Below are 20,325 nucleotides of genomic sequence, written 5' to 3' on the forward strand. Positions count from 1 at the left end.
TTTTAAAAAAAAATTAACTTAGATATTTGGTCATCTCTGAGAAGTGCATTAGTCACCGCTAGTATTACAGGGTACCAATAATTTCAAAAATAATCTATTGCTTATAAGATATGTTCTCCTCTCCCACAGATATAAGTAATATTTGTTTGCTCTGTCAATCTGGGATCCCATCATTTGCACTGAAATCAATAAACTAATTTTGAAACATCTTTTTTAAAATTTTTTTTAATTAAAAGGAAAATACATATCTTGTTTTAGTGATAAGTTTGAAATCTTACTAGATCAAATCTGATTTTAAAATTTTAGCAAAATTTCAGTGAAGGTGAACCCTAAAATCTCCCCAAAATGAGAGTCTTTTCTGAAATGAGTGTGCTTTAAAATATTACTGGTATTTCTGAATTAGGAAAAAAGAGAGTAACGCTTAGCCCCAAACAACTAAACCAAATATAAACTCACGTCTTTAATACTCCTAGTTGAAAAAAACTGGATAATAATATAAACTAAAATATAGGTGGCTGCCTTATTAATTTCCTAAGATAATTCTACAGGGAATTAGCCTTGGGAAAGTTCCCAAATTGCTCCTTGTGCAACTGTATCAAGTACAACCAAGTCAAAGAGCAGTGTTTTCATTTCAAGCATCCTGACATAGCTCCATGCTGCCTCACCCAGTGGTCAAATGTACCTCTTTTCAAGTAGTTGTCTTTTGAAATAAGAGCAAAATACAAGTGTGACTTCTACAGAACTCTGACAAACTTGAATATTACAAGCTGCTTAAGTAAACTGTCAATGAAAAATTACCCAGGTTGATACTGCCAACATCAATATTCACAAGAGGTCAAAATTCGTGATCGTGGCCCTCCCTGGTGGTGCAGCCGGTTAGAGCACAGCACTAAGAAGCTAAAGCCACTTCCGCATGAGTTCAATCCCTGCCCCGGAGGTGATCCACATGGCACAGCAGACATCTCCTGACCGGCCCGCTGCACCCGTCAGCACTGTTCTTCACCAGTTCTGCCTGTTCTGCTTCCCACTCTGACTCTGGTGAATCCTCTCACTGCCCCTGCACCTCTGGCCTGTACTCCAATTCTGTATGCATAAATAAATAAATCTTTTTTAAAAAAGATAGTTTTATTCTGAATCACATGAGTGTTTTTAAGAACTACTGATACCCAAAACCAAGTAATCCTGTTTTGGTCACTGAGTCATAAGGAAAATACAAATGCTGATATCCTAGATATACAGGACACTAGTCACTGTTCTTCCCCTCTGCTAAGCTGCAGAAAGAAGTACAGAAAAGAAGGAAGGAAAAGGGAATCTTTACAAGAAGAGAATAAAGCACTTACACTTCATAGGACTTTCTAGCCACAGATGCCAGGTGCTACCCACTGAAATTCAGGCTTGGACTAAGCTCCACATTTCTGAAAGGACCATCGCAACCGAAGCCTGGGGCTCAGAGTCAGCAGGAGGAAGCTGCAGCTCCCACTAGCAGCACATTTCAAAGGGGCTGCAACAAGAGAACATTTTCCATTTAAGCATCTAATTCCAGTCTTCCATTTCACAAAGCAGTAGCAGAACAAGCCTTTTTATCACGTTTCAAAAGATATTTCCATGACTACGTGATGAATATGAAGCAGGCTATAGCCCAGCAATCCCTTGATTAACATGCTCTAAAGTCTTTCATTATACTTCACAGCAGATCCTAAAAGTACTTGTCCCTTTTTTCTTTAATAGTGCACTGTTGCTCCAAGACTCACTTCTACACCAACCATTCTAAAACTGCCGAATCAACCAAAATCACCGAGCAGGCCCTCAACAATGCAAGCGCAACCCAATAAGGGCCTAAGGATTCATTAGCTGCCAAGAATTAGAATCGGATTAGGGCTGCTAGTTAGCCCTACACAAAAACTCCTCAAATTAAGCAGAATTACTTAATATACTTCACTGAGGATGGAAAAGCTCTGACAAATGAGGTTATGGAAATAAAAGTATTTCAGTGAAATCTAAAAGCAACATAAAAATGTTCAGGTTGCTATACTATTTAAGATTTCAATCAATGACAAATACATCTTTTAAACAAAGTCTTCAAAGACTTAAGTATATTTGGGGGGAAGAGGCTAGCTAAGAGTACAAAAGGAAAAGAATTCCTTTTAAAAAGTCAATGAACACTATTTCAGACATAGGACCTGCCACTTTCACATCCCTATTTATAATAAATAATTAAAAGCAGAATAAAAATTATTGTTTAAAACACCACAAGCTATTCAAATACCACAAGAAATGTTAAACACCTCAAATCAACTTTGGAAGACTATGGGGTTCATTTTCATTGTTCACTCTGCTCGCAACAAAAGGGATCAGTAAGGCCAAGTGACTGCACGGCACACTGGTCTCATCTGTTTCCAATGAAATACCAGTGTTTCTACAAGAAAAATTCTCAAATAATCCTATACCATAACAACTTCTGTTGAATGAATTTTGGTTCAAATGTGTGGTTGCTGATCATGCATAATACTGAGAAATTTGCCAACATATTTTTATGACAAGTAAAAAAAAATCCCTATTCCATTCATAGCCCTCAGTCATCTATACACGTATTAACCTCAAGAATGGCTCTGCAAATGGGTACATCTGGATCCATAAAATCAATTTGGTTTGGGAATAACTGAGGTGTTCATTCTTGATAATCACTTCACTGTGGGCCTCACTAACTATGGTAGAAGGCTCTGCTTTAAAAGTAGAACATTCCAAACTTGGAACCATCTCTTCAAAGAAATGGATACCCATGTGAGTGAGGGCTTCCAGAAAGTAAAAAACAAAGTTAATACATACTTCCTTTAGTCACTGGCATTTAATCCTACCTATCTGAGCACATTTTATACAACCCATATAAACCAGAATTAAACATGTAAACACTGTACTAGAGATTCAAGCTTCTCAATCTGACAGAAATGGTAGAAAACTCTGAATGCTTATATAAAAACAGCGCATATTTCAAACCTAGTTCCAAATATATTTTCCTCCTTTGGGACTATCTGTTTAAATAGTATTACATTACGAATGAGACAGAAAAGGCAACAAGGAAACAATGAAAACAAAGAAAAACCAGAAAGGAGGAAATCTGCACTTGAGAAAAAAAAGTAAGAACCATAACATACACCTATATTAACAGAATGTTTCTGACCAAATGAAAAAACAAAACACTTATTTCATAATGCTTTCATTTTGGGAGCTCTACAATAAGGAGGAAAAAAATCATGAAGGCAGTACATTTATAAGGCTCCCCATGCCAAACAGAACAAAATTATCCCCTTTACCAGGACTGTGAACTTCCAATAAAGAGAAATAAAGTTTCTCTCGGGGTCTTCACTCATAAAGCAGCATAACACTTGATACAGCTAGGGAAATACAGGGCAGGTAATTTGAGAAATCTCAACTTTTGATGATTTAAATTTGTTTTTTCGAAGTTCAGCAGTGCGTAAGGTTCCATAAAATCTGGAAAACAATATGGCAGGTCCTCAAAAAAAAAATTACCATATTACCCAGCAATTTGCCTTCTGGATACTTATCAAAGGAACTGAAGCAGGGAATACAAAAGCTATCTGTACATTCATAACAACATTATTCTCAATAACCAGAGGGTAAAAGCAACCCAAATGTTCATCAACAGATGAATAAAATAAATGTGATACATACATACAGGCATCATAATACATTCAGCCTTAAAGGAGGATGAAATTTTGATAAAAAATACAAGAGGAAACCTGGTGATGAACCCTAAGGACATGCTAAGTGAATTAAATCAGTTACAAATCACACAGTTACACTTATGATTCCACTTACAAGAGGTACTAAACAGTCAAATTCAGAGGCAGATAGCAGAATGACAGTTGTCTGGGGTTGGGGGTAGGGGAAAGTAATAGAAGTTACTATATTTAATGGGTCCAGAACTTTGGTTCCACAAGATGAACAAAGTTCTGGAGGTGGACCGGATTGGTGGTAATCGTTGCACAATATGGAAGTACTTAAAGCCACTGAACTTACATTTAAAATGGCTAAACTGGCAAATTTTAGTTACAAAAATATATACAGAGTGTATATGTGTGTCAATATAAACCAATCTTCAAAAAAAGAAGATGCTATAACAAATGAAACCTAAAAATACGTTAGGTGAAAGAAATGAGACACAAAAAGACAAATACTGTATATGATTCTACTTATATAAAATAACGTACTTGGAATAGTCAACTTTATAGACAAAAAGTTGCCAGAGGCTGGAAAAACAAAGAAATGAAAAAAAAAATTTGTTTAATAGCACAAAGTTATAGTCTGAGAAAATGAAAAAGACCCAGAGATGGGCAGTGGTGAAGCCTGTGTAACAATGGATTTAATGCCACTTAACTAGCTATAGACCTAAAAATGGCTAAAACTGCATATTTTGTAAATATTATACCACAAAGAAAAAAAACCTATAAAATCTATTTTTCATTTCCCACATAAACATCAATACAATCAACATGAAAAAAGTATCTGGAAGGCTTTGGAAGAAAACTTTGTTACAATCAGAAAGTGTAAAAAATATCCTGACAATTTTATATACCAGACCAAACCACGAATCAGTGATCAGCCTTGGGAAGACAAGAAATCAACAAATGCAAATACAGATGAATGTCATCAGTTAACAGACTACCATTCCGACAAAAATACCATTGTTACAGGGCTTCCCAAATCTGTTACAGGACAAAATCTGTTACAGTACAGGGAGAGGGACACCCCTGAAGCCCCAAAACCTGCCTGCTCTAAGTGGGTTCTGCCATCTGCTGCAACAAGACAAAACACATATAATTTTAATGAAAAGGAACTTTAATACAGTAAATATACAATACGGAACAAAAGAATATAACTCCTAAATCAAACACCTGAAGTTACCCATCCCCTCGTGGGCAAAAGTCAACCCAAAAGGGATTGGCCCAAAGCAAGGCCTGAAAGCCGCCACTAGACTAAAGCACCTTCTGGCCGGACCCATGGAAAAGGGTCAGAAATGGCCAGACAAATCTGGGAGGAAAAGAGCACAATCAAAATCAATATAAACACTGCCATAGTCACCTCCCTGCAGGTCTCTCACCCACATCTGCCTTAACCAGTCCAGGGTCAGGAAACAAGCACGGTTTCTTTATCACATGCTCCCTGCTCCATGTGGCTTCCTCTGGTCTCCTTGTTCTCCATCCAGCTTCCTTCTCTTCTTCTCTTCTCTGCTCAGCTCCACCCTCCTGGGTGGGGCAGAGAACCTGGAACTTCCCCTTTTCCTAGGGACCACCCTGTTACACCATCACCCATTTCATTCACAGGTAACAGTACACCAAAAACATGAAATGCCAGTATTTGCTTAAGACTTAAAACATGACAGTGCAAATAATTAACTGGTTTTTACCTTGAATCTTTTTAAAAAGATTTATTTTATTTATTGCTTAGAAGGATGGGGTATAGGTCAGATGTGGGGTGACAGGAGAGGTCTGCTATGTCTTAACAGGTTAGCTCCCAGGCTAGGGATGGAACTCAGCTCTTAAGACTGATAAGAGTGAGACTTGACCCCTAGGCCATAAGGAAGGCCCCTACCTTTAATTAATTCAAAATTAAAATAATCACAATAGGGCTCTCCCTGGTGGTACAATTGTGGTGCAGCACTATGAATCTCTCCACAGCCACTGCAGTTCAGATTCCTTGCCAAGGAGGTGACCCACATGGAGTGGCAGATCTCTCCCGCTATTCCACCCCCTGTTTCCCCAACAGTGTATTTCAGTTAGTCTGTGTTCTCCACTCTGTTTCTGGTGAAGCCTCTCATCCCTCCCACCTCTGACCTGTACCTGAGTTCTTCTATGCGTAAGTAAATCTTAAAAAAAGAAAAAAAAAACAGCCATCTGACTAATAATTACATAATTAGACAACATGGTCACATTAGTGAATTCTAGGATAAAGGCCTTTGGTTTTTATCCTATACTTAAGTTTCCAGCATACGGTATGTTTATGTTTTTGAACTAACTGATCCAGAGGTTGTAAAGTAACATTTTCCAGTTTCCAAAAGCTCTCCATTTAAAAACAGGTTATGCTTTAATGGTCACTTGACTGGAAAATGACAGCATATGCATTTAAAAAATGTCTAGAGTCTCAGATAATCCAGTGACTGAAATTGCTAGAAAAACCCCAACACTCTAGGTTTTAAAACTAAAGAATTATAAGGGGGAAAGTTACTAGTAAAGAAGTTTAATGCTTATACCCCTTCATGACCTTTTTGGTATGATATTTGAAGAAAATTCTAAGTTATATCTAATAAATAGACATAACAATAACTTAGTCCATTAAAACATGATTCTATTTCATTTAAATTTTGTTTTTAACACTTCTTTTCAGGTTTTAGATTGAACTATAAAACCTCTGAAGTAACCTAGCCTGTAGATTGTCTCCGCCTTATCATCACCTAAATTACAAAGTCAAAACAAAAGTCAGTCTCTGTCTTATCAACAAATAAATACAAACTCAGAACTAATGAGTAACATAAGTCATTACCCCTATACAGAGATGGTTTTTCCTTCTACTGCTTTCTACATTATCTAATTTTGGTTATTGGGGGTGAACAAGGAAACTACTAAATTAACAGTTCACTGTTAGGCTTCCTTTCTGAGATGTCTCAAAATAATTTTCTTCTTTTAAAACAATGAAGATACTAGTGATCACTGCCTATCACATAACACAAAACCCTGATTTTAAGTTGTTCCTAAGAGTTTCGGTGGAAAAAATAAGTAGAGATCTATATATTTTTCTAAAAATATATAGATCTTTCATAAAATGGCTATTATTAAACAGAGAAACATCTGTTTGCTTTATCAAAAAGAGAAACAATACTAACTCACTGCACAGGCTAAATCATATCCAAACTGACCTCTTTATACCAAATCTATTGTCTCCAGGTCATCAGAACTATACCAAATGATTATAAAATTAAGAAGTATAAAGTGTACAGAAATAAGAATAATAATTGTACAATGTATATTCTTCAAAGTGGTTCTGAAACAAACCAATTTCTATTCCTTACCAATTTCAAGTTGCAAATTAAACCCAAAACACCATGTTTGCCACTGTACTAAAAAGTGACTTTGGTCTTCTTCAAGAAAACTTTATTGAATCAGAATGTTCTCTCTTTTTGTACCCAAGTCTTCTGAAGATAAAATAAGGACAACATAAACTTATTTCACAAACTTATCTCTCTAATCTCTGAAAGACTTAAAGCAGAAGACCACAGAAGGCAGAATACTGCCAAGTTTCAATTACCTATGGATATGATCAAGAAAAGCATAAAATTCATTGAAAGAACAATTTGAGTCATTCAACTGTCCTTTTTGGAGGTGCCTATAAGCACTCACAAAACCACATTAAGTATCCGGGTGTCCTATGGAAAACTGTTTGGAGGTTTCTCAAACTGCTAAATATGGAGCTTCCACAGGACCCAGCAATCCCACTCCTGGTATGAAAAAACATAAAAACAGAGTTTCAAAGACACCTGCACCTCCATGTTTACTGCTGCTTTATTTACAATAGGAAAGACATGGAGTCAACTCAAATGCCCAAAAGTAGATGACTGGATAAAAAAGATGCAGTACATACACACAGTGGAATATTACTCAGCGATGAAAAAGATAAACACATGCCTTTTACAGCAACATGGATGGAGGTGGAAGGGATCATGCTTAGTGAAATATCAGAAAGAAAAATACCAGATGGTTTCACTCATAGCAGGAGCATAAAGGACCAGAGGGGAAAAAATAATAATAATGAACAACTATATGCCAGAGACATTTTACAGGAGGGAGTGGGAAATGGCATCAAAAATGGTGGAGAGAAAGTACATGGGACTATGGTGATGGCATACAGGTGAATTGGTGATGGGAAGCCCACGGGGGTTACAACTGAGATGGGAAAAGGCACAAAATGATGTAAAAATAAACTATTATAATTTAAAAAAAAAAAATCTGTGTGTCAGCCCTCCCTGATGGCATTAACGGGTTAAAGTGCAGCACTGCTACCCCAGGTAGCCTCAATGCCCAGTTTAATCCCTGCAGACTGCACTCCTGCCCCCAGTCTAGAGGAGACCCACAGGCGCAGCAGACCTCCCAGTCTCACCTTGCTGCACCTCAACAGTGTATTTCTTTTCAATAGATCCACTTGTTCTGCTCCCTCGTCTGTCTTTGGTGAATTCTCTCACCCCCCACACCTCTGGCCTGGATCCTAATTCTTGTATGTGTAAATAAATCTTTTAAAAAAACAAACAAATAAAACCTTTCATTTTTTTAAATAGAAAGTCAGGGTAAAGAGATTTAAAAGAAAGGAGGCTAAAGCCGATAAGGACAAAGTGAATCAAAACGTACTGTTTAACAAAACTGGAAATTATACAGAAAATCAAGAGATGAATGTCAACCATTTTAGCAGAATAGAAAACTGAAATTTGCTGGGGATCAGGGAGGGAGGATGGCTGCAAACTGAATGAGGAAACCAAGGAATAAACTGATACAAATTACAAAATCCCAGTTAGTGGTAGGAATTATATAGCAGCACCATTTAATCTGAAGGCAAATACTCAGGAGGAACAGAAAACAAAGGAGTGGTTCAAAATCTGTGTAAGCAGTCAAGACTCCTAGATTTTCTCCCCAACTCAGTGCAATCAGACTTCTATACTCCCACCAGCATAAAAGATACAAGGTTTTTGGAAAGACTGAAGTACAGGGATACTAGACTCCTAAGAACAGAAATATCACCCTGAATAACAGATTCATATTCTTAGTATGAGACCCATCCCCTAGCTCGTCCCTCCCACCAGCCACCAGCAGCATAGCTCCCAAGCAAGACTAGAGGGCTTATCTCAGTAAGTGATGCCAAAAATAAAAAAGACCAAGGAGAGAAGCAGTGAAAGCTTCCTTCTCAATTACCCACCAAGCCAAGGGAGCACTTCAAGAAGAGATCAAGGGAGGATTCCAAGAAAAGATCCAAGATGTTGAATACAACAAATGCAAGAAAAAGGTGAAGGGAAATTTCTAGGACAGTTAGGGATTCCAGAATGGTTAATTATAATTACATCATAGACCTTGAGAAAAGGGTTTGTTTAGAAAGGGGGAATGAAGACATTTGAGAACAACTTCTCAAGATATGTGAGGGGTCTCTCTAGTGGTGCAAGGGGTTAAAGCACAGCACTATGAAGCTATCTGCAGCCACTACAGCACAAGTTCTATTCCCAGCCCGTAGGTGACCACGTGGCATAGCAGACCTCTCCTGTCTCACCGGCTGCTCCCTTCAGCAGTGTACTTTAGTCGATCTGCCTATTCTGCTCCCCACTGTCTCTGGTGATTCCTCTAAGCCCGTGCACCTCTGGCCTATATACTCCAGTTCTTATATGCATAAATAGATCTTTATTTAAAAAAAAAAGGTATACTAGGTGAGGTAAACTGGGAGTGCGCAAGAGGGAGTTGCCCAACCTCTTGACTAAACAGAGAGACCAAATCACAGGTGGCAGTAGCTGCTTGCTGCTTAACATCTTCTTTTAATAGCCCATTTGATAGATCCCATCAGACAAACAAATGGTCACATCCTGAGAGATGGGACCCTATTCTGACCATCGTGGCATCATACTTTGAGATGACAGAGGTGTCAACTACGATACACAGCTATTGTTTTAACAGCTACTAGCCACAACACTTCCTGGAAGGGGGGGATGGTAGTGGGTCTTCATGAGAAGACAGTAAAAGACCATGACACAAAGTGACCAAGATCTCATTAGCATGCTAAAACGCATACCCCCCAGGAGCTATTCAAACCATTAATGAGACATGCAACCTATAAGGAAACATATAACCCATGTGCATGTAGTTCAATCCCAAATACTAAGAACTGCTCTCCTATGCCCTAATTAATAGACAAACCCCTCTTGAATTTTTTCTTAGCACCCTTCAGAGAGACAGCCAAGAAACTTTTTTCTTCTGGTTCTGCTTCCCTTTTGCGAGTGCACTAAATTTAATAAAGCCTGGTTAAGACGCAGTCTGCTAAATCCTGTTATAATGGGTCAGAACCTCTACAGAGGTCCCAGGTCAGTAAGAGAGCCAGACAGATTGGAGCAGGTGGATAGAAGGTTCTCATGAGAGGTTCCTTCAACCAAAATGAAAACAAGCTTGGACATACTAAGAGGTTATTTATACTTACTGACAGAGTTTGGGATGAATTTTGTAGGTAACAGTAAAAAGGAAAAAAAAGGTAATGATTCTCATCAGAAAAAAAAAGGTGCACAGAAAAGGAACTCTTACTGTGACATATCCTGCCTGGTTCACAATATTCATTAATTTAACCACGGTTCTATAACTATATAAGAAATAAGGGGAAAAGGAAGGTGAAGGGAGCCTAAAATGTAATCTTTCACAGAATCTACAATAACTGTTCTTTTTCATCCTAGGCCCTATAAAGCTACCTCTATTTCATGACTTTTCTTAAATACTTTGAAAGTTAAAACTTCTCACGTTTTAAAAATAAATTTAAATTCTGATAAAAACCAAAGTAAGTTTTCCCAAAAAAATAAAGGCTATTATATGAGGTTACTAAGATTCTTGAGCCAGCAAACTGGAAAGAGTGGGAAGAAGAGTGAGACCAGAGCAGAATGTCTGAGTTAGTGATTTGGAGAAGCTGGTGACTTTTTAATGACAGGATCCAAGATGTGACTATGTGACCAGATGGCTAAGTTAAATGATTTGAGGGGCTGACTTTTTAGTATTGACAGGATCCAAGAAATGACTATGGAGGAATTAAAGTGATTGGTAATGGTATAAATTACAATACACAAAATTTCTTCTAAAAAAAATTCACTGACTTTAAATAATTCTGCCTATTACATACAGCATTTATTTTTTTTAAACATTTTTACTTATGCATGCAGAAATGGGGTACAAGCCACAGGCGCAGGGGTGGCGAGAGGACCCACCAGATATGAATGGGGAGCAGAACAGGCAGCTCAACGAAGCACACTGCTGAGGGGAGCAGCAGTCCAGGCCAGGCCAGGAGAGGTCTGCTACACCATGTGGATCACCCCTGGGACCAGGGATGGAACTCTCACTGAAGCAACTGCAGCCAGCCTGCAGCGCTCTGTCCTTACCCGTTGCACCAGCGGGGAGGGCCCTATTACATATAACTTCTAAAAAGACTTTACAAGAAAAGAAAAAACAAGTAGAGACCAGGTGGCTGAGAAAAAGATAAAGGAATTAAGAAGACAATGTTAGCTGAATTGCTACTCCAGATTTAACTGCCTAAAAATGATGTAACTGCTGGATATTTTCCAGTTCTCTTTTCCACCTTTCTCTACCATGTTTTCTGTCCCAATATGCTGACCTGTCTGGACGGTTTCAACAGGTTCCTCTATCCCCTACCTCACCTCTTGGTTGGGCTTGTCCAGTGAAGAACCTCAGGAAGAGTTCAGGAGAACAAGATGAGGGTATTTATTCCTCCACCTCTCTCTCCCCGCAGTTACCTCATGTTCCTCTGTCCCTTCCACTCCTCAAGGGCAGTAAACACCATACCTTTCTGAGGAGTTGGAGTAACCTCTCCCTATCCTATGCCTTCAAAGTAAGGCAGTTAACAGTTTGACAACAGGTTACTACATTGTGTCTTTTGTGGTACCACATTATACTCACATCTTTATATAGAGAGAGTACCTTTATAAAATAAAACCTTAGTACCAGCCCCGATTCAGGTGTGACTTTTGTTCCTCCTGTAAATACTGAGGCTGATAATGTTACAGAGAGTAAAGTAAGGAAAGTGACTGTGGTTTGAGTAAGTAACTAATGTATTCAGAGCTCTATGTTCCAACAACTTTTCTAAGCTACTTGCAGATGTTAACTCATTTTATAATCATAAATATCCTATACAGCAGAGATTTTTGTCTGATGCATTTCCATACACCAATGCTGAATAAGCACAGCTGCTGGTGGGACATGGTAAATAAATACTCATTTAAAAAGCACACAGTAGGCAGGTTTAGTAGGAAAGCTAAATTTTGGTATAGTGCAAGCATTTCTCCTCCTTCGAAAACTGTGAAGGTTTGAGATTCGACTCCACAAATCCAGATCACAAAAACGAAACAGTATGACTACATGTGAATGATTTTGTTATGCAGCCTGTACTCTTACCTGGTCCCATGAAGTTATCCAGAATTTGGGTTCCCAATTTTTGAACAGTAATGTTCAAAATAAAATTTACAAATTGGGCCTCCTTGGTGGCACAGGGGGTTGGTTGGTTAAGTCAGCGCTATGAAGTAATCCACAGTCAGGCAGCATAAGTTTGATCCCAGGCCAGGGAGCTAACCCACATGATGCAGCAGCCCTCTCTTGTCTCACTAGCTGCTCCTCCCCACCCCACAGCCAGTGTATTTCAGTGGATCCGCCTGTTCTGTTCCCCACTCTTGTCTCTGGTGAATCCTCTCACCCCCTGCACCTCTGGTTTACACCTCAGCTCTTGTATGCACAAACAAATACATCTTTTAAATATTGCAAATTTAAAAATATTTTTAATGCATGTATATTCTAGGGGCTGATTTGAAAGAGCAGGATAGCTTTACCAAATACTAGTTTAAAACAAGTGAAATGGGAGGGCACAAATAAAAAATACATGCCTCGCTGCATACAATAGAAAAGAAAATCAGCAAGATCATTAATACACTTATCACACTGAAATAAACAAAACAAAGGCAAACATGAAAAACTGACTAGCATTAGACTAGTGAATCAAAGAATGCAGAAATACAATAGGTATAGCAGGTTGTGATTAAACCACACTGCATGGTCTCCCCGATGGCCCAGGGGGTAGGTCTCAGCACTATCAGCACTGTGATCTGAGTTTGATCTCTGGCCAAGGAGCTGACCCACAAGGAATAGCAGACCTATCTCACCCACTACCCACGCCCCCAGCAATGTATTTCAGTGGATCCACCTGTTCTGCTCCCCACTCTGTCTCTAGTGAATCCTCTCAGCCCCCCACTCCTCTAGCCTGTAACCCAGTTCTTGTATGCATAAATAAATAAAAATAAATTCTAAAACAAAACAAAAACCACACTGGACGCTCAAACAGTTATATGGAATATTCAAAAAAGCTCTGAGACCCATGTCTTATAATGAACTAAACCCAGGGGAATGACACGGTCAGAAAACCCATATGCAGCAAAATGAGACCTGCAAAGATTTTTCTGAAACTAGAACTTACGTTCTTTACATTATGCTGCAATCCAATATAAGGAAAGTTCACATGTACAAGAATCTAGAAACCTGATTAAGTTTCGAGCATAATGTACTCAAACTAGAGCTAAAATCAGCAAGGAACGGTGAAGTGTAAGGCTACCTACCACTGGGAAGGAAGTGCCGGACACAACACTTAAAAACAGCGAGGGAAGACCGATAAAGCGTCCTTTAGTGGAAAACGAAGAAAGACTGTGATTGGATTTGGCTGAAAGAAGACAAAACGGAAACGTGGGCCCTAAAAAGCAAGTAGCAAGGGTAGAAGTTCAAGAGGACCTGAACTTCCACGCCACGAGAGAAGTATAGAACCTACAAATCTGATTCTACAGGGAGGGACGAGGGCCAGTTCGCGACCGGCGAGGTGTGACTAGTTTCCGAAAAGCCGCGTAGATGTAGCTTCGCAGCCCCACCCCGCGGCCGCAGCTCCTCCCCGAGGAGGACCTCACGAGGCCAACCGCCGGGCTCCCGCTCGAGCACGAGCCTAGGTCCCGTCCCGCCCTAGCCCCGCGGCGCAGAACGGCCTCTCTCGGCCCCTCACCGAACGCTGCAGCTCCCCAAGCCAAAACGAGGCGCGCTCCTTTCCGCTGGGATCTGGGTCGTGGTAAAGCGCCTGCACTGCCTGGTACACGAGCTGCAATGTCGGCTTTGCCCCTTCCATGCTGGTGGCGGTGGTGGCGGCAGCGACGGTTCTGGTAGTTCTCCCAAGGATCCTCCGGTTGTTATGCCTTCGCGCTTTCTCACTGTGTCGGCCACGGCCGCTCCCTGACTGGCGCCATCTCCTCCTCTTTGGCCGTTACCAGGGCAGAGGGGTTCCCCGTGGAAGTTGCCCCCCTCGGAAACAGAGGTTAGACCGTATTGAGGTTCCTGGCCTTTCTCCCGATCCTCCCACTAGACTCCGGACTTGTATGTCCAGACGCTGGTGCTCGCCTCTCACCCGCTGACTTGCTCTCTGAAGTCTGTCCCAGCACGACACAAACCACTCAGCCTTGCTGAACCGCGTTTACCCGGACCGGAAGCGGCAGCACCAATACCTTTGGCACACTTCCGCCCGGTGCAGTGCAAACGTCCTCCTTCCCGGCACGCCTCTTCGTTCGTCCCCGCCCCCTCCCGGAAGTGGCTCTAAGGGGCCAGAAGCTGAGAAGAAATGTGGTTCTTTGGGTGTCTGCCGTCAAACTGGAGCTTTAGGACCCACGAGATCCCCACACCTGAGCTGCCCTCAGCTTCTTGGCAGTGGCTTCTTTCCCCCTTCCGACTCCTCTGCTCCTCTCTAGAGAATCCTTTCTGATCCCTTCGAACAGGGCACGTCAATGCAACCATCCATGGAGTGGCCACACTACTGAAAATCTAAAGATTTAAAGCAGGGTTTCTTTGCTCACTCTAGTAGAGGAAATAAACACGTGGATATGTGCCAAGTTGAAATAAATCCAAAATGCCTACAATAGGCATTGTTCCGACCATTTCCAGTAAGCTCTTGCACCAAAAAGCTCTATCATGTTGCTCAAAAGTGAACTGCAGAATAGTTTCAAATACTCTGTATACATAGTATTTGCACACATCATTAGGGTCATTCTCACATTGGATTATATTTATGTGTGTGCTTTGAATCAAAAATCAATGGTCTAACAACTTTCAGTTGGCAAAAGAAAATGGAATCTTGCAATCTGCACAATGTGAAGAAATTTGTGACAAAAGGTAACAAACAGCATGTTAAGGAATTTCCCAACATTGCTGCATCTCTCTTGCAATCATAAACAAATGCTATTATTTGATAAATACTTGCAACCTGCAAAGCATAGTGCCTACAAAATCTCATTTAATCCTCTTAACGTTACCAACTAATTGTCCATTTTACCAAAATAAAGTAGCTTATATAATTTGCCCAGGGCCACACACTTCATAATCAAATCAGGATTTAATTCCAAGACAGTTTTACTCCAAAATCTGTTAAGTAGTACACTCCCTATCCTGTCTATGCTATGTTGTTTTTCAGACAAAGAAAAAAATATTTTTAAATTTCAGACTAAAAATGTGAAGTTTTGTATTTTGGTTACTTAATTCATGCCTTCACTTCAAAAAAAAAAAATAGTAAGACCACCTTGATTTCTGTCCTCATGGAGTATACAGTCTCATTGCAAAGAAAGACAAGCAATTCAATATTTTATAAAAGTTTTGTGAATATCAGCAAAGGGACAGTGTTGGACCTGTCTTGCACCATATACCAGAAAAGGAGAAGAGGGATCTTTGCTTCTGATGTAAGCATTAAAATAACAAAACTCGGCCCTCCCTGGTGGCGCAGCGGGTTAAAGCACTGCACTGAGAAGCTAAAGCCACTTCCGCATGAGTTCGATTTCCGCCTACCCCGGAGGTGCCCACATGGCGCGGCAGACCTCTCCTGACCTGCCCGCTGCTCCCCTCAGCAGTGTACTTTGTCGATCTGCCTGTTCTGCTCCCCACTCTGTCTCTGGTGAAGCCTCTCGCCACCCCTGAGCCTCTGGCCTGTACCCCAGTTCTGTATGTACAAATAAATAAAATCTTTAAAAAAAAAAAAAAAAACTCTTGGAAGGAAACAGTATATATATCTTCATGATCTTGAAGTAGGCAATGTTTTCTTAACTATGGTACCAAACGCACAATCAACAAAAGGAAAATTGATCAACTTGACTTTATCAAAACTAAAAAGTTTTATATGTCAAAGGATACTAGGAAGACAGTGAAATAGCAGTCTACCAAGTAAAATGAAATATTTGCAAGTTGCATTTGATAGCTAGTAGCCAGTATCTGTAAAGAACTCTTACAACTTAACAATGAAAAGACAATTCAATTCTTAAAATGGGCAAAAGATTTGAGTAGATATACAAATATGTATGAAAAGATGCTCCACAGCATTAGTCATCAGGAAAATGCAAATCAAAACCATAATGGCATGCCTCTCCCACCCACTAGAATGGCTAAAATTAAAAAGACAGTCTTGGTGAGGTTATGGAAAAACCACAGCCCATACACACTACTGGTGAGATTGTAAATTGGTGTAGCCACTGTGGAAAGCAGTCTGGCAATTCTTCAAAATGTTAAACGTAGGGCTACCCTATGACCCAGCCATTCCTCTCTTAAGTAAATACCCATGAGACATGAAAATGTAAGTTCTTACAAACACTTGTACATGAATATTCATAGCAGCATTATTCATAAATGCCCCAAAGTGGAAACAGCCCTAAATCCCGATCAATTGATGAAAAGATAAACAAAATGTAGCAAATATCTACAATGTGGTATTAAATATTAAAGGAATGAAGTATCGATGCATCTATGATGTGAATGAAACTTGAAAACATTATGCTAAATGAAAGTAGCTAGATGAAAAAAAAAAGCTCTATATTGTATGACTCCATATATATGAAGTGTCCAGAACAGGCAGATATCTAGAGACAGAAAGCAGATGAGTGGTTGTCAGGGAGAGAGGGAGAGAGAGAGAGAGAGAGACTGTTAATGGGGGTTCTTTTTTGTAGTGATGCATATTCGGTAGATAGTGGTGATGGCTGTTTATCTTTGTGAATATGCTTTAGAAGGACGAATTTTATGATGTGAATTACATTTCAATAAATATTTTTAAAGTTCTATGATTAGGAATTTTTAAAATATTTATTTATGCATATAAGAGCCAGGGTACAGGCCAGTTACAAAGGAAATATGTTTTCTTTAAGCCAGAAGGCAGATTTTGGTTTTGTTTTGTTTTGTTTAAGGAAAGAAGGTATCTCTCTTCCTCACTGTAACAGAGGGCTCTCCATACAAAGAGGAGATTCCAGGTTCCCTGCCTCAGCTACTGAGGGGGCAGGGCCGAGCAACCAGGGGAAGATGCAGAGCACTCCAAGGAGAACAGCTGGAGGATCTACAGAAGAGAGATGCACAGAGCAGAGGCGTGAGAGGAAGAAGGGCCCACTTGCTTCTCACCTTTGGACTTGTATCAGGGATTTGGGGGACTTGGAGGAAGCATGTGGAAGAGATCTTTGTGAGAGACACGTGGGGAGGCAGACTATGACAGCCATTTACCTTGACTTGCGCTTTGATTTTGCTCCTTTCATCCCAGACTTGCCTGGACCCTTCTGCCCCTTTCCTATGGTTCCCCACCAGAAGGCAACTTAGATTGGGGACAGGCTGTCAGGCCCTAGCAATCCCACCTCAAGCCATCCTTTTTCAGTTAGGCATTTATCCACAAAGGGATGGGTAATTGGGGTATTTTTCTGCAAAACTATTACCCTTTCTTCTCAATGCACAATAATCTTATAAAATTCTTTGATGCCAGGAACCTGTTTTGCCTTTATACATCAGATGACAGAACTCCTTTAGAGCATGCCAGCTTGGGGGCTTGAGGTGTCCCTTAGTCTCCTCACTAACATCACTGGTCCTGAGCTTACCCAAGGGTTGCATAATCATGCTTCAATGCTCTCCAATGCCACACAGGCACCGCCAAGGGGACTTCGTATAAGTTTAACTGCCATGGAATGGTGCTTGTGACTTGTAAACTTCAGGTTTCACTCAGGTTAATTCTCTGCTCTGACCCCTGACCCCTACTCTTTCATCCTCCAAAACCTAGGGTGAGGTGAGCCACTAAACAGTGGAGAGAACTTGTAAAGGCAGCACGGTAGAGGTTTTTCTTCTAGTGTAATAGGGTGGTGCCCAGGAAAAGGGGAGGTTTCAGGTTCCCTGCCCCCCCCCAAAGGAGGGTGGAGCTGAGCAGGCAGAAGAACTGGAGAGGAGACTGGAAAAGGAAGGAAGCAGGATGGAGAGCCAGAAGGAGGTCTGGAGGAAGCACATGTGAAGAAGCTGCACTTGCTTTTTGGTTGTGGACTGGTTGAAAGAGACATGGGTGAGAGACCCATGGGAGGTTAACAGTGGCAGCTTTTATCTTGATTTTGATTTTTCTCTTTTCTCTCTGGGTACAGGCCAGAGGTATGGTGGATGAGAGGATACACCAGCGACCATGGGGAGCAGAACAGACAGGTCTAATGAAATATACTGCTGAGGGGAGCAGTGGGTGGGTCAGGAGAGGTCTGCCATGCCCTGTGGGTCAGCTCCCTGATCAGGGATCAAACTCGTGCTACTGTGACTTCAGAGAGCTTCATAATGCGGTGCTTTAACCCCTTGCACCACCAGGGAGAGCCCTCTGGGTGGACCGTTACCTATAGGTAACTTTTGGGTACTTGATTTAGAAACTAGATTCTTTGTCTTTTCTGTATTGCACACTAATTAAAACTTCCTTTCCATTGAAAGTCTTACATGTTTTGTCTTGATGCAGTGGATGGCAGAATCTATTTAGAGCAGGCAGGTTTGGGGGTTCTGGAGTGCTCCTCTCCCTGCCCTATAACTCTAGTGCCTATTTTTTAAAAAAAATTTATTTATGCATACATGAACTGGGGTGTAGTTCTGAGGTGCAGAGGTGTGTGAGAGAGAAAGAGAGAGGGGGGTTCACCAGAGATAGAGTGGGGAGCAGAACAGGCAGATTGACTGAAATACATTGCTGAGTGGAGCAGAGGGCAAGACAGGGGAGGTCTGCCGAGTCATGTGGGTCACCTCCCTGGTGGGGAATCAAGGCTGGTGACAGCTTCATAGCAGTGTCCCTAGTCCCTATTTTTGTTTGGGTTATTCAACCCTCCCTAGGTTTCCTTGAAGGAATATTTTTTCTTTTTTTTTTTTTTGGAATATTTTTTCTTTTACTGTAATTCAAATTAAGTTTCTGTCACCTGCTGTTAAGAGTCTCATTTGCCAAGAAACGCCCACCCAGCACCCACCTCTCCTGGCCCAACTCCTCAGCCACTTAGCCCTAGGATACAAATTCCTGACCAAATTTCTCCAGCTGTATAAGCAAGGCAGTCGTAAACCCTGTATGGAACAGAGTTCTTGCCCCTCAGTTAAGCCCCCATTTAGGATGAGGACTGCATCTGCGATTGCTGGCCCTGAAACTCAAAACTGCCCTCAGTGTGGTCAGTTGTCACCCAGTTTCACTTGCAAAGCAAATTCGAACTGGTGGGAGTGGAGGATGGTGAATAGAGATCAAGAATTTCTATGGAACAAGCAGAGCACAAATTAACTGTGGTAGTCAAAGGACCCTTGTCTGAAAGATATTCTGAGGGCCAGCTCTGATAAACTGGAAAGCAGGGAGTAGGTTTGAATTTTTCTATTAACAAAGTGAGATTTATTTCAGAAGAGGAAATACCACACAGAGAACCAGAGGCAATGGATACCAACACAGGGGGGGAAGTAGCTTTTTTTCCCCAAAAAGGTTGATTTTTATAGGTCATATTACAGTCAGTTTTTGACACCAAGCTCAGTTTTACACAATATTAAGCAATGCCTTGAGGCTGGTATGATGGGGCCAAACAATTGCCCAACCAAGCTGATAAGAGAATGCAAATGTGAAAGGCTCCAGTGCTCCAAGGAGGAAAAAAACTTTTGCTGGTGAGGTAGAAAGACTATTCTAGGCCCCTCCCTACCTCCCACTCCAGTTCCAGAACTTCTTTCTTTGCCTGTGTCTTTAGTCAAATGATTATCTTCCATAGCTGAATGCTCCTGCCAAAAGAGTTTACAATCTTCATCTAACACACCCAGTAAGATAGCATACAGCACCTTGGAGTTGGCTCCCTGTGATTAACTGTAAAGAAATTAAATACAGGTTTACACATATATGCACCGAACAGTCATTTCAGATCTTACTGAGATAGACAGAAATCACAGATTTTTACTCCAAACCAATAGGCTTTTCAAAAACCAGAGGAGGGGCCCCCCTGGTGGCACAGGAGTTAAAGTTTCAGCATTATCAAGCTTTCCTCAGCCACTGCAGCATGAGTTCCATCCCCAGCCAGGGAGGTGACCCACATGGTGCAGCAGACCTCTCCTGGCTCACCCACTGCTCCCCTCAGCAGTGCATTTCAGTGCATCTGCCTGTTCTGCTCCCCACTGTCTCTGGTAAATCCTCTCACACACCCGCACCTTTAGTCTACATCCCAGCTCTTATATGCATAAA

The 20,325-nt window shown here is 40.9% G+C and overlaps 1 protein-coding gene across 3 annotated transcripts in view; it reads right to left on the reverse strand.

Moving 5' to 3' along the window:
* TNPO3 (transportin 3) overlaps positions 1–14,371 on the reverse strand; it is a 73,991-nt gene extending 59,620 nt beyond the window's left edge. Inside the window, exons 1-2 of one of the 3 annotated variants that reach the window (XM_004677030.2) lie at positions 13,846–14,371; positions 1,341–1,501 (exon numbers count right to left, since the gene is read on the reverse strand). Coding sequence is in view for 1 of the 3 variants with exons in the window: in XM_004677028.2 (XP_004677085.1) it covers positions 13,846–13,965 (120 nt within the window). In the remaining 2 variants the exon portion in view is untranslated. Of the gene's footprint in view, positions 1–1,340; positions 1,502–13,414; positions 13,429–13,845 lie in introns of those variants that run through there. The other 2 variants (XM_004677028.2, XM_012720989.1) reach the window with 2 other exon arrangements.
* Positions 14,372–20,325: the final 5,954 nt, after the last annotated feature.

The sequence above is a fragment of the Condylura cristata genome, unplaced genomic scaffold (assembly GCF_000260355.1).
Source record: "Condylura cristata isolate star-nosed mole 26May11 unplaced genomic scaffold, ConCri1.0 scaffold00005, whole genome shotgun sequence".
Classification (NCBI taxonomy): domain Eukaryota; kingdom Metazoa; phylum Chordata; class Mammalia; order Eulipotyphla; family Talpidae; genus Condylura; species Condylura cristata.